The sequence below is a fragment of the Dermacentor silvarum genome, chromosome 3 (genome assembly GCF_013339745.2).
Source record: "Dermacentor silvarum isolate Dsil-2018 chromosome 3, BIME_Dsil_1.4, whole genome shotgun sequence".
Taxonomy (NCBI): Eukaryota; Metazoa; Arthropoda; class Arachnida; order Ixodida; family Ixodidae; genus Dermacentor; species Dermacentor silvarum.
Window position 1 is genome coordinate 11,123,041 of NC_051156.1, and position 13,890 is coordinate 11,136,930.

Below are 13,890 nucleotides of genomic sequence, written 5' to 3' on the forward strand. Positions count from 1 at the left end.
ATGCTACGCGACGACATCATCCAGCCGTCCAAGAGTCCGTCGGCGTCCCCGGTGGTGTTAGTGAAGAAGAAGGATGGAACCCTACGTTTCTGCGTCGATTATCGTCGCCTCAACAAGATCACGAAGAAGGACGTATACCCCCTCCCACGGATTGACGACGCCTTGGATCGACTCTACAACGCAAAGTATTTTTCGTCGATGGACCTCAAAACCGGCTACTGGCAAATCGAAGTGGACGAGAGGGACCGGGAGAAGACTGCCTTTATAACACTAGACGGACTGTTCGAGTTCAGGGTCATGCCGTTTAGTCTTTGCTCGGCACCTGCGACTTTCCAGCGCGTCATGGATACAGTACTGGCAGGCTTGAAGTGGCAGACTTGCCTCGGTCTATTTGGACGACGTCGTTGTGCTCGCCTCAAGCTTCGAAGAACACCTGCGGTGCCTTGAAACAGTTCTTCAAGCAATCAAAACCTCCGGACTCACGTTAAAGCCAGAAAAGTGCCGCTTCGCATATGAGGGGCTCTTGTTTTTGGGCCACGTCATCAACAAGTCTGGAGTGCGCCCCTACCCTCAGAAAACTGCGGCCATCTCCAACTTTCCTCCGCCCGCTGACAAGAAGGCAGTGCGTAGATTTCTTAGACTGTGCACCAATTACAGGCGCTTCGTTAAGAATTTGTTACGGATCGCTGAGACACTGACGTATCTCACGAAGGCCGACGTCGAGTTCAAGTGGCAGACGCCGCAAGTCGAAGCATTTGAAGAACTGAAGCAACGCCTGAAATCGCCGCCAATACTTGCGCATTTCGCCGAAAACGCCGAAACCGAATTCCACACCGACGCAAGCAGCGTAGGACTCGGCGCTGTGCTGTGCAGAGGACTGACGGACTAGAAAGGGTTGTAAGTTACGCTAGCCGGTCGCTATCGAAGGCGGAAGCAAATTATTCTACAACAGAAAAGGAGTGCCTCGCCATCATCTGGGCTACATCAAAGTATTGCCCCTACCTCTATGGCAGGCCCTTTAAAGTTGTGAGCGACCACCACGCCTTGTGTTGGCTAGCTAACTTGAAGAATCCTTCAGGTCGCCTCGCACGATGGAGTCTGAGACTTCAAGCATTCGACATCACCGTCGTTTACAAGTCCGGGCGAAAGCACTCTGACGCCAACTGCTTGTCTCGCGCCCCCATCGAACCGCCGCCACAGGACGACCAGGATGACGACACTTTCTTGGGACCCATCAGTGCCGACGAATTCGCCGAACAGCGAGCCGACCCGGAACTAAGGATCCTTGTAGACTACCTGGAAGGCAAGACCGTCATTGTGCCGAAGGTGTTCAGGCGAGGATTGGCGTCGTTTTTCTTGCAAAACGACATTCTTCTAAAGAAGAACTTCTCGCCTCTCCGAGCCAACTTCCTCCTCGTGGTACCCTCAGCATTGCGTCCAGAGGTTCTGCAAGCTCTCCATGACGACCCAACGGCTGGACACCTCGGTGTTTCCCGCACGCTCGCGAGGATACAAGAAAAATACTACTGGCCTCGCCTCTCTGCCGACGTCGCTCATTACGTAAGGACATGCCGAGACTGTCAGCGACGCAAAACACCGCCGACAAGGCCAGCCGGACTTCTACAGCCGATCGAGCCACCTCGCCGACCGTTCCAGCAGATCGGGATGGACTTACTGGGGCCTTTTCCGACGTCGACGTCCTGGAATAAATGGATCGTCGTAGCTACGGACTACCTCACCCGCTACGCCGAAACCAAAGCCTTGCCCAACGGCAGTGCTGCCGAGGTAGCCCGATTCTTCGTTGAGAACATCCTCCTGCATCACGGTGCCCCAGAAGTCCTCATCACCGACAGAGGTACGGCCTTCACGGCTGAACTAACTCAAGCCATCCTGCGCTACAGCCAGACAATCCATCGCCGGACCACCGCCTACCACCCGCAGACGAATGGCCTCACCAAGCGCCTAAATAAGACCATCGCCGACATGCTAGCAATGTACGTCGACGTCGAACACAAGACGTGGGATGCCATCCTTCCGTACGCGACCTTCGCATACAACACGGCCACGCAAGAAACGACGCACATGGCGCCGTTCAACCTGGTCTACGGAAGGAAACCGGCAACGACGCTTGACGCCATGCTACCGGATGTCTCCGACGGAGAAAATCTCGACGTTGCCACCTATTTGCAGCGTGCCGAAGAAGGTCGACAGCTCGCCCGCCTGCGCATCAAGAACCAGCAGAGAACACTACAATCTTCGACGACGCTACGTCGAGTACCCCCAGCCCGGAGACCTTGTTTGGGTCTGGACTACGATAAGTCCGACGAGGACTTAGCGAGAAACTCTTACGTCGCTATTTCGGACCATGTAAGATCATCCGACGTATTGGCGCACTGGACTATGAGGTCGTGCCAGACGGTATTTCGAAATCACAGCGGCGCCGCGCACGACCTGAAGTCATCCACGTGGTGCGTCTGAAGCCTTTCTATGCCCGCTGACGAACTTAGGTCCTTTGCTGCTAATTGTTATCATTGTCCCTTTCTGTACGCGTAGTTTTGTTTTCGCTTTCGTGTTTGTAGCATCGGGACGATGCTTTTTAAGGGGAGGGTATTGACACGTATACATGTTTATCTTTCACCGGTGGCCGCTTTCCACCGCCAAACAAATGTTAAACGTTATCGCTCGGCGCAGGACGCGCCTGTATCGGAAGTTTCTAGAACGTTATCGATGCTTCTTTCCTTTGCCTGTTTTCACCGACGCCTATGTTATCTGATTGTACGACCGACGCGAATTGTCTAGAACTTTCTGGAAGATACGCGGGCATCAGGGATTAACCTGGAACCTTCGATGACTCAGGTATAAAAGCCGACGCGTTTCGCCACTGATCAGTTTTTCGACGATCGCCGACTGTGTTCGTCAGCTATCGTTGTGCTTTGAGTGTAGCTTGCTTTTGTGGGCACAGGTTCGCCCAATAAACAACCAGTTTCTTCATACACAGTTTTACGACTGTTTGCTTTACCGTCACTACTACGTGACAATATCTTGATGTGAGGTTTTGTGTATACATGCAGTGAAGTTTGTTTCCAGTGACACTTTTCTGGCCTTTATCAAGCTGTATCTTCTTCGCATTTGTATATTCCATTGTATCTTGGCCTTTCTAATGTATATTTTGCAGAACTACTGCTCTTTATATGTGCTCGCTGTTGCAACTAGAATTTCGGTGCAATTACAATACATGACCGGTGACAGCTGCTCCTGCGCAATACATTGGGACGAAAGACAGTGTCATTGAGATTTTTCCCTGGCCGTTGCATATGTACCAAAATGTTAGCAAGGTTCTCGAATGACGAAGATTCATTAAAATATTTGTTCTCAACTTGTTTATTTCATGGTCTTTAGGCTTTCCGTATCAGCGGCATGCACTGCTTTGCTGGTTTCTAACTGATATAGTTCTAAAGTTTCTTTATTCTTTGATACATTACTGGTATTTTCTTTACTTATTTAATAGACTAAAATCACGGAAGCATTAATATCAGTTATTTCTGCCGCAATTTTTGGGACATACGATTATATTCTTTTCTGCAAAAATACTTGTTTTACTTGTCTTGACAGTGCGTAGTGTTCAAGAATTCGTTTTCAGCATGTCACACACAATGACAGTGGCAATGCAGTTATTATTCATGTATTTGATCCCACGACAAATTCTGTAAGGAGGAGGCCCCGCTGCAACGTGAGCCCCTATTCCCCCGAACGCCACTGCCGCCAAGCGATGGTTGACCGATTTTGGCGCCGCTGGCAACCCGCCGGGGTGGCTCAGTCAGCTAAGGCGTTGCGCTGCTGAGCACGAGATCGCGGGATCGAATCCCGGCCGCGGCGGCTGCATTTCGATGGAGGCGAAATGCAAAAACGCCCGTGTGCTTGCGTTTTAGTGCACGTTAAAGAACCCCAGGTGGTCAAAATTAATCCGGAGCCCTCCACTACGGCGTGCCTCATAATCAGAACTGGTTTTGGCACATAAAACCCCAGAAAGAAGAAGAAGAAGGCGCCGCTGGCAAAAGGAGCACCTGACGATTGTCCGATCAGTACATTTCGCTGTGCCGAATTCGTTAAGCGCACAGAAGAAAGTAACTGTCGTTTAGGTGTGCGCATACGCGGTGTGCTTGAGCATACTTACTACCTGCGCTGCTCTTCACAGCTCCGGCCCATCATTCACCTAAATCGATAACACTGAAACATGCACGTTCAGTTAGAACTGTCACCTATTTTGATCTGTTGATATTTCGCTTGATCTTGATTTCTCATGTAGGATGCCATTAATACGCGTTTTACGAAAGGCCAGTTCGTGCAACAGGTCAGAGCGGTTTCAATGAGCTTTGATAACGCCGGTGAGAAAACATTGAAACACGCGCATTCATAAAACAGGGCTACAGCAAAACGAGAACTGCTACCACATCACCTCGTTTTTCTTCGTCTACCTCGTCGACTTCTAATGCAAATCATTATTGACAAGTCTAGCACAGCTTTTCCTACGATCCGCGATCTGTATAACTGTTTTCGTGGGTCGATCCCAAAGGCAGCACAGTCTCGGAGATGAGCTTCCTTCCGTTCTCGGCTTCCCGAGAAAGCCCGCCGGTATTCTTACAGAAGTAGCGATTGCTTCCTTGTATCTGTCTGACCATTTACTATCTGTCTAACCGTTTTCGTCTTACGTAGTAATACAGCTGAGACGACTGAAGCCCGCCGATACTAATATAAAACATTTAACCTTCAACAGCCACTGAGTCATTCCTGCAGCACATACCACCAGTTCACAGACACGTTACAAGTGCTGTCGCTGTTTCTTTCCAGACAATTACCACCGATTCCTGAGAACCTTTCTTCTCATCAAACAAGAATGCTTTGCATTACTTCACGCTCGACTGTGGTTACGGCTGGCGAAATTTTTTCACGACTTGTCGATGTAAAAATAGCAAATATAGGGAGAGTGCAATGACAATCACTTCCCTCGTCAGATACTGCTGTCGTCGTTCACAGCGCCTGTCGTATAGCGATATCAGACGAATGAATGCAAACAATTGAGCGCCATGCCTTTTGTCATCACACGAGGCAAAGAGTAATTTCCTGTCGCTTCATTTGGTGTTAGGTGGCTCGCGAGGACACGTCGGAAGCCAAAGGCAATTATTGGTGCCTGCACCCTGCGTACAAGGACATGTTCAAGGACGGTAACTACCACCGGCCGCCGCCGTATGAACCGGTGCCCGAGGCCCACCCCAGGGGCACTACTGGCTGGTGCGGCACCGATGCCCTCCAGGATGCCACACATGCAGGGACCAGCCGCCTTCGCTGGTGGCATGCCGGGCGCCTTCTCGCCCGTGCGGCCATCGCAGCCGGACGCATTCCTCGGCTACCGTGAACAGCTGTTGCATCATCACCAGCACGACTTGGGCGTCGCGCAGCCGCAGCTCAGCGCAGAGCACTTTTTCGAGGCGGCCCAGAGGGCTTCTGGCCTGTGGACTCAGCAGGCGACCTCCAATGCCGACGGACGACATTACTGACGAGCTTCAGGACTCGCGCGCACTCAAAGCACTCTCCCATCTCAATAAAATACCGTGACATGATTCGAGGATCCAATGGTAAGCCTATTTACCCCAATCCCGATTTAAGCCCAGCCTTTTGTTCATGTCTATGGTGATTGATATTGAGGACACCGCTAAAATAAACTGAAGTTAAATTTGTCTTTGCTCACTTCCAAAAATTAGAGAGAGTGGAACAAAGGGCTGATCAGGTTGGAGAAAATATCAGACATAAACCACATTATTTGTCTGCCTTTAAAAACTATTTTGAGTCAGAGAAAATGTGTTATTTCCGGAGTAACAAAAGCATCAACCAAATCAATAATAAATGATTTATATTCTCATAGTTTCACTGGTCCATATGCTAATTTGTGCTGGAACTATGAGAGACCACATCCGGCAGTTTTACAATTTTCTGTCATCATAAGGCACGACTGTATAACGGTTTGGAAAGCCGCGCAAACAATGTAAGATGCATACCGTTTCTCTGTTCTAATAAGTATCTCGTGCTGCATGTACAGGTGCACACAAAATAACTCGGAACGCCAGACCGGTGGCCGTTCGTCGGCAGAGCACACCCGCGGAAAACTACAGCCTTGGTCTCCGCGTACCCGGCATCTCTAGCAAGCAAGCCTTGCTCCCTAGTGCATCTAGATAGACATTGCCTTGCGTCAAGAAACTTGGTGTTTGTCCCTCTTAGCGCTGCGACAACACATCTGGGAGGGATCGGGGCCTGTACGCTACAGCGTGCTCACACGCTATGCAGCGTAATCTCTAAACGCACGCGTAATCCTTGTAGCGTATTCTAGTCGGAATCTGCATTCATTCTAAGAGATAGTCATGCTTTCTGGATAGCTTGCGTGGATGGAATCCATGAGTGTTCATAACTGAGTGGTGACCAGTGAGTTCACCATGCTCTGCTTTTAATTATACCTAAGGTCTTGCATATCTGAGTCAATTATTTCGCCTAAAGAAACTATGAATTCATAGCTTATCTTTCATGTGGGCGAGCGCCACGGCTCGCCTATAATAGCACTGTAGCGCACTTTTCAACAGGATTATCGTGATGCGCTGTGTAGTATTTTAGTACTTGTGAAATTATATTCCAAGCCGTATTTACTACTTGGGAATAAGATAAGAATTTTGACTGCAAAACGACGACTCATTTAACAAGGATGACTGCGTGCAGTAATAAAAGTTTTCAAAATGACATCAGATGGCGTATTCCAACATGCCAATTTCATGCACAGGAATTAATTTTATGCATGCGGCACTATAATAAAGGTCTCTTCAATGCTTCGCAGTCACAATGAACATAGCATAGTGCTCTATTTATTTACGAAATGTGGCCGCTTCGCTACAGTTTTAGTATGGAGTACTCTAACATTTCAACGCGCGTCTGCGTTGGTTGGCGCAAACATTCAATTTTTCGTTCAATGTGGTGATACGTTGCTAATCAAGGGAGTGTACAGCTATGTGAGTTCAATGCCTATGCAAAACAGACGTTCGGCGGGGTCCCATATCGATTTATAAGGCGACTTTGACGGCGAAAGCTTTAATGCCTTAACGTCATTTCATTTGCGATTGCTTGCTTATGTTGGTAAATTAATGAAATAACTATTAATTGGTAATTAGGTGTAATTGTTTTCTTGCTTGCTGTTACGAAGTCTCTAATTGATCCTAATTAGTATCTGCTGCTCTTTGAAACTCTTAATTAGTCTTAATTTTACGTGTCCCCTCTTATCACGGAGTCTCGAATTGATGTTAAGCAGTCTCTATTACTGTTCGCAACCCTTAATTACCTTTAATTAGTTGTAATTATTCTTAGTTACTTAGTAATTCACTTTGGCACGCTTTAATAAAGGTGTCGTATGATATCTTCATTCTGGTCTTGTTAATTACCCTAATACTTTTAATTAGTATTTGGGACTATTGAAATAATCTTAATTGTTTTAGCTGCTTAGTGCTACATTCCCTTTTACATGCTTTTTTTAACGGTAGAGGTGTAGTATGCCGCTTTCTGATTTTTGCTACTGCAAGTGTTGTCGACGATGTTCACATTCCGCGACTAATAGCCAGTTAGGCCTTTCGCTTTAAAAGGCGCCGATGCCCATTAATGCGTACTCACGAGCGCTTATGCTCCATCGCGCGCACACGCGCGCACACAGCGTTTCAGAGACTGCATCCGGACAGCCCCCCTGCGACAATGCTAAAAGCACCCAACACTATTCTTTTGGAGCAAGGCAACACCTATTTGGATGCACTGGGAGCGAGGCGAGCTTGCTAGGGAGACCGCGCATGCGCAGACCCTGGCACTATTTTTTGTCCGGCGCACTCCGTCGGTGAAAGGCCACCGGTCCGGCGTTCCGAGTTATTTTGTGGGCACCTGTACATGTTTTATGCGAGTGTCATCTGTCGTGGGCAGAACTGCCTGCACATGTGTTGAACTTGTATGCAAAAACATTCATACACCTGTATGTATTATTTTTCAAACATCAGCTCTTATGAGAGCATCAATATACATGCCTGGACGTTGAAGCGTTCTACATATTCTACAAATACGGGGTGTTTCTTTCTTAGACCATGCAGTATTTTTTTAAATCACCTATGCCAGTTAGCGTAATTATACACTTTTAGCTAGATTACTCGAAGCACCCGACATTACTCGCACGGAAAATAAAAATGCTTAATCGAGTAAGTAACAAAAATTGATAAATTATCCCGGCTGCGTTTCGTACATTGCAGCAGGTGCCATAAAATAAATAAACAAAACGTTAATTAGTGAACTTTAATTATTAGATTATGCTTTTCAATTTCTCGTGCAAGTAAGGTCCGCCTCTTTGAGTAACCCAGCTCAATGACTGTAATTGTGCTATCTGCCTAAGGCATTTCTTAAAATTTCTGTACCGTCTAAAGAAAACAATAAAGTTCATTGTCTGTCTGTCTGTCTAAAGAAAAGCACACAGTATATCACGTTTTATTGATCTTGATACGTGACAAATTTTTGTTCATTAGGATATGTTCTCACTTTGTTATTAAAACAGGTTACCGAAACTATTCTGAACTGCGTTGTTGATTTTGACTGCCTTTTTCCTGGTTAGGCACATGACAGCTTTTTTGTTTTGTTTATGAGGCTCATATTCACATACAAAGCTGCAGATAAAAAAACTGACTTCCCTTTCACCCTCTGGCGCTCTGTTGGGATTTGCTTTGTTGGGTTTAGCTATATTGGGGATTTACTATGTTGAATTTGGCTACAAAATGGTAAACCGACCCATTCTCGATCGCTACATTCTCGGGCTCCGAGTAGCACAATGGGGTATTCTTTAGCACTTAGACGATGGCTATACAATGCCCGGCTCTCAAAGAACTGGCTTGACGTCCACTGGTGACGGCGTTACTAGCGCATTCCTCACTCTTTTGTACCACGTTCCCAGACAAGAGTCCTTGACCACAGCTATTGACCCTTTTCGCGGAGCAGTTTGCTCTAGAGGAACAAGATGGCGCTTTCGGCGGCGCGCCATACGTTGCCTCAGCGAATGCGCACGAATACGAAACCATTGCTGCTTCTGCCCTGCTACTATGCGATCAGCTGTCGGAAATGCAACTGGGTGTTCGCTAATGCACTTGCCCAATTCGTGCTGCAAAATGTGTAACGATAAAGGGAAGACGTGTGCGGTAGTTCGCTGCAAAAATAGTGATTCGCATATTAAGGAATGGCATCAACCTGTGTCGCCGCTGCCAAAGACAGTCTGTTGCCGCCCTTCACGATGCACTGCTTTTCTCAAGGTAAAAAAAAAGATAATTCATCCGCCTGATTTATATAATATGCTAAGCTCCAAAGAAAGGGCTTCAACTCCGGAACGTCGGCACTTAAGAGTGAGTACCACTCGTTACAAAAGGAAGTTGTGCAGCTTACCGGCATAGTAAGTTTTTCGCATGAATCTACATACATCCACCCCTACTCGCACGCAAACCTACGCCCACCCTATCGCCAACGTATCAATAATAAGTGAATAGGCGCTTACTTGAATCAATGGGCGGAAGTATGAGTGACGGCGGCTACGTCGACAAGACAGGAATGTTGGAAGCTGAACGTTTCGTGACGGTCCACAGAGTAAGCGAGGGACTAGCGATAATATGTCTTTGCTACGAGCTACCGCAAAGTACAGAACATTTATATTCCAAGATTTGTGCGCAGCAAGAACAAATCTATCGCAGCAAAGCACACCCGTGAGCAATTACGCTAAAAATAAACAATCAGATAGTGGCTGCACCTAGGAACCGAGGAACTTTACGGAATCAGAAATATGACAAGCCGCTGGTTCAAAATGTTTGCCAAATAAATAACTAAGAGCACACTGATCCCGCTTTAATTCAGAAGCGGAAAGTTTAGAGAGCTTGGTATACATTTCTAGTCCCGCTTTTAGTAAAGGCACCATATACGCTGCACGCGCTCTGAAAGCACTTACATATCCTCTAAAGCATAGTGTCGTCCACAAAGTCACCGTCTACGATATGCGTCGAAACGGAGGTTGGCTGCGCTGTACCGGCGTCACGCGCTTGTATTGTATAAACGCGGAGGCAACGGACGCGGCTGAGGCAAGAAATGGACGCGTCACCACGTGATCAAACATGGGAGCGCCCACGGGAGCGCCGCGAAAAGGGTCAATATACAACCAACGCTACCGCGAACTCCACACCCCAATCCTCCGTTGACCTACTTTTTTTCGTAGACAGGCGGGAGCCCGGAGAGAGCCGGTAGTGGTGGTGAAAAACTTTTATTTCTCTAATAGAGAGAGTTTGGGGGCCACAGAGTGCCCCGCTACATGGTCGGCGTCCCTAGTCCTGGACACCGCATGACGAGGCCCCGTCTTGCGCCCGTTTCACCAGAGCCCGTTAGGACTCCAGCGAGGAGCAGTTGAGGATGGCAGTCTCCCATGCCTCTCGGGAAGGGGTAGGGGAAGGGGGGAGGTGGGGATTTTAGTACATGCCGACACCATGTGGAAGATATCACAGGTCTCCCCACAGTGCGGGCATCGCCCATCCGTGTTGGGATCGAAATGTTTGATGATTGCAGGACAGAGTAGAGTACCTGTCTGCAGGCGCCTTAAAGTTCGCTCCTCCGCCCTTTGCAGGAGTCGGGAAAAGGCGGTGGTTATCGCTATAATGTCTTATAATTTCCCTGAACCGCAGCAGCGGTAGGTTTGCCTCCGAGCTAGAAGAGCTAGGGTGAGGAGCCCGGTGGGTAAGCGCTCGGGCAGCCGCGTCAGCGGCCTCATTACCTCTTGGTAATGGCCAGGAGCCCAAATAATACGTTTCGGTGTTGGGTCAATGGCACTGGTAGAGCACTGCACGGGCTCGGGCTTACCCGAAAGCCCGGGCCCGGCCCGGCCCACGGGCCGGGCCGGTCCGGGTAGAGCAGTCTTTTCACGGGCTCGGGCCGGGCTCGGGCACGGCGTGTGCTTTTTGACCCGGGCCCGGGCCGGGCTTGGGTTTTTTGACGCAGGCCCGGGCCGGGCTCGGGCTTTCTGCGAGTTATTCTCGGGCTTCTCAACTCTGAAAAACATGTATTTTTCGGTCTCAGGCCGGGTTCGGGCCGGGTTCGGGCCGGGCTCGGGCCGGGCTCGGGCTTAAGTTAAAGGGGTGGCGGGCCGGGCCGGGCGGGTAACGTAGACTAATTCCGGGCCCGGGCCGGGCCCGGGTCTCGCCATAAAGGTTTTGATGGGGCTCGGGCGGGCCGCCCAATGTAAAAACGGGCCCGGGCCGCACGAATCGGCCCGTGCAGTGCTCTAAATGGCAGCCCGTCTTAGAATTTGACTGGCTAGGCGGGAGATCTCCCCTGTCCAGAAATGATCACATGCTTTACGGGAGTCCGTGATGATGATTCTCGAATTGGGGTCCGTGGCAGCAAATGCTATCGCTACTTCCTCAGCTCGCGCTGAATTTTGGGCTCGGAAGGAGAGCCCATCAACGTGCTTTTCCCGGTGAACGACGGCGGCCGTGTAACAGCCTGCGGCGACGGCCCTGCCACGTCTACATAGTATACACCAGGTCGGGAACCGTGTTATCTCTCAAGCGCCCGAGCCCGCGCTTGTCGTCTGCTTTCGTGCGTGTCGGTGTCCATGTTACGAGGGAGCGGAGAGACCCAGAGCATATGGCGCCACAGTTCTGGAATACGCTCCGCCTCCTTTGGAGTGCAAGCGTGTTGGATGTGTAAGCGGTTGAGCAGGCGGCGCCCGGGGGCTGTCTGCATGAGCCGCGTGTATTGGTTCACGAGGTGGGCCTCCCGCAACTCCTGGTAGGAGTTGAGCACCCGCAGCGCCTTGAGTTTTGCGTTAGAGGTAGTCACCGGGAGATCCAGGGCTCGCTTAGTTGCTTTGCGGATGATGGCGTCTATTCGCTCGTCTTCTTGCTTAGTAGTGCGAAGGTATGGCACGGCGTAGAGGATCCGGCTAGTCACGAAGGCATGGGCTAGCCGAAGCGCGTCCCTGCCTCGCAGACCGCCCCGCTTGTTGGAAACACGCTGGACCATGCGCCCTACCTCTTCGCCTACTCTCTTGAGTTTCGCAATAGTTGAGTCCGGTCGGAGTCTGTGGTGAATGAACAGGCCTAGAATCCGGAGCTCATTCACCTCTCTGATAGGACCTCCCGACAGAGCGATGTGTATTGCTGACTTATCCTTTGGGTTCACTCTGACATGCAGAAGCTCTGATTTGGCTGGAGCACATTTTAGCCCACAGTCGATGGCATACGCCTCGGCTATGGAAGCGGCCCGCTGAAGGCGGTCCTCTATTTCCCCAAGGCTCCCCTCGGTGGTCCAGATTGTAATATAATCTGCATATACCGCGTGTTGAATGCCTTCCACCCGGGCCAATTGGCTTGGGAGGCGCATCATAGCTATGTTGAACAGGAGCGGTGATAACACCGCTCCCTGAGGGGTACCCCGTGTTCCCATCGTGTAAGGGCCATATTCCTCGTCCTCGATCCGAAGAAGGGCCTGGCGCTAAGAGAGGAAATCTCTTACATATGCGTAGGTCTTAGCGCCGCAATCGGTGGAATTCAAGTTGGCCAGGATGCTACCGTGTTTAACATTGACGAAAGCCCCTTTCAGATCAAGGGTGAGGATGGCTTTGTCATTGTGTTGCATAGTTGTGGGTCGTATTATGTCCCTGTGCAGCTGGAGGAGGACATCCTGTGCAGACATGTGCGGGTGAAACCCGAATATGGTGGCTGCAAAGAAGCCCCTGCTCTCCAGGTATGGAGAGAGGCGATCCCGTACCATTGTCTCCATATAAGCTTCCCCACACACGAAGTCAGTGATGTGGGCCTCAGGTTGTCCGTATTCACGGCCTTACCTGCTTTGGGGATGAATGTTACAAGTGACGTTTTCCATTCGGGAGGGAGTGGACGCCCGTCCCAGATTTGGTTCATGTATTGTAACAAATGAAGGTAGGCTGAGTCCGGGAGGTTCGCCAACAGTTTCACTGTTATGCGGTCCCGTCCCGGAGCCGTACCCTGGCGCATTTTAGCCAAGGCCGCCTTAAGGTCATGCAACTCAAAAGGGGCATCGAGTTGTTGATTAAGCTTGCCAGAGTACGTGCACTCGGGCCCACTCGGGTCCTCCGTACGACAGAGATATCTTTCCCAAAGGGTGTCCGGCAAACTGCGCCGTATTACCTTGGTACCCCTGCAGAGCCCGCCGGAGCTGCTTTTCCGTCTCCCCTCTCGTTTGAGAGGGGTCGATGAGACTGCGGAAAAAAACGCCATGTCCCCCTGGAGCTCATCTCATGAGCTGCGGCGTCACAGCGCGCTATCCAATTTGAATCAGAGAGCTGGGCAGCATACGCGGCAGCCTGCTCTGTGAATTGGGCTATGTGGGCGCGTAATTTGCGATTGTTTTTCTGCTTTTTCCACCGTTTAGTTAAGCTTCGGCGCGCCTCCCACAAGTGCAGGAGGTGAGTGTCCACTGCGGGGATCTCTTCGGGGGTTTGTAGTGTAGTGACGTGTTGTTTCTGAATGTTGTCTATGTTTTTAGCCCATTCCGCGTAGCCGCCAGAAAAGAGTACGGGAGGGATAGTCTGATTTCGGAATTTGTGCCAATCGGTCAGCTTAGCTTGACCCCATTTTTCACGCGCTGCTTTTGCGAGGAGTGTAACCCGCAGAAGGCAGTGGTCGCTGCCTAGAGAATCGCCCAAGTTCTCCCAGGCGGCGTCCCCAGCATTTTTTACGAGAGAAAGGTCCGGACACGTGTCACGGATTACCGAGTTCCCCACTCGGGTGTGGCACGCCGGGTCCGTGAGCAACGTGGGGCGAA

The 13,890-nt window shown here is 50.1% G+C and overlaps 2 protein-coding genes across 2 annotated transcripts in view; one reads left to right on the forward strand and one right to left on the reverse strand.

The window, feature by feature from the left end:
* The window catches only part of LOC119443723 (forkhead box protein E3-like), a 52,136-nt gene extending 43,622 nt beyond the window's left edge, over positions 1–8,514 (forward strand). The window contains 2 exon segments of the mRNA XM_049663208.1: positions 5,144–5,236; positions 5,238–8,514. Of these exon segments, the coding sequence (XP_049519165.1) occupies positions 5,144–5,236; positions 5,238–5,555 (411 nt within the window). The 3' untranslated portion in view covers positions 5,556–8,514.
* A 3,126-nt stretch (positions 8,515–11,640) lies between these two features.
* On the reverse strand, positions 11,641–12,531 carry LOC119443724 (uncharacterized). The gene has a single exon (XM_049664493.1). It carries the CDS (start codon positions 12,529–12,531, stop codon positions 11,641–11,643), a length of 891 nt encoding a protein of 296 aa, XP_049520450.1.
* Positions 12,532–13,890: the final 1,359 nt, after the last annotated feature.

Excerpts from the sequence above, each read along its gene's own strand:
- LOC119443724 (XM_049664493.1), bottom strand. The coding sequence starts at position 12,531 with ATGGGAACACGGGGTACCCCTCAGGGAGCGGTGTTATCACCGCTCCTG.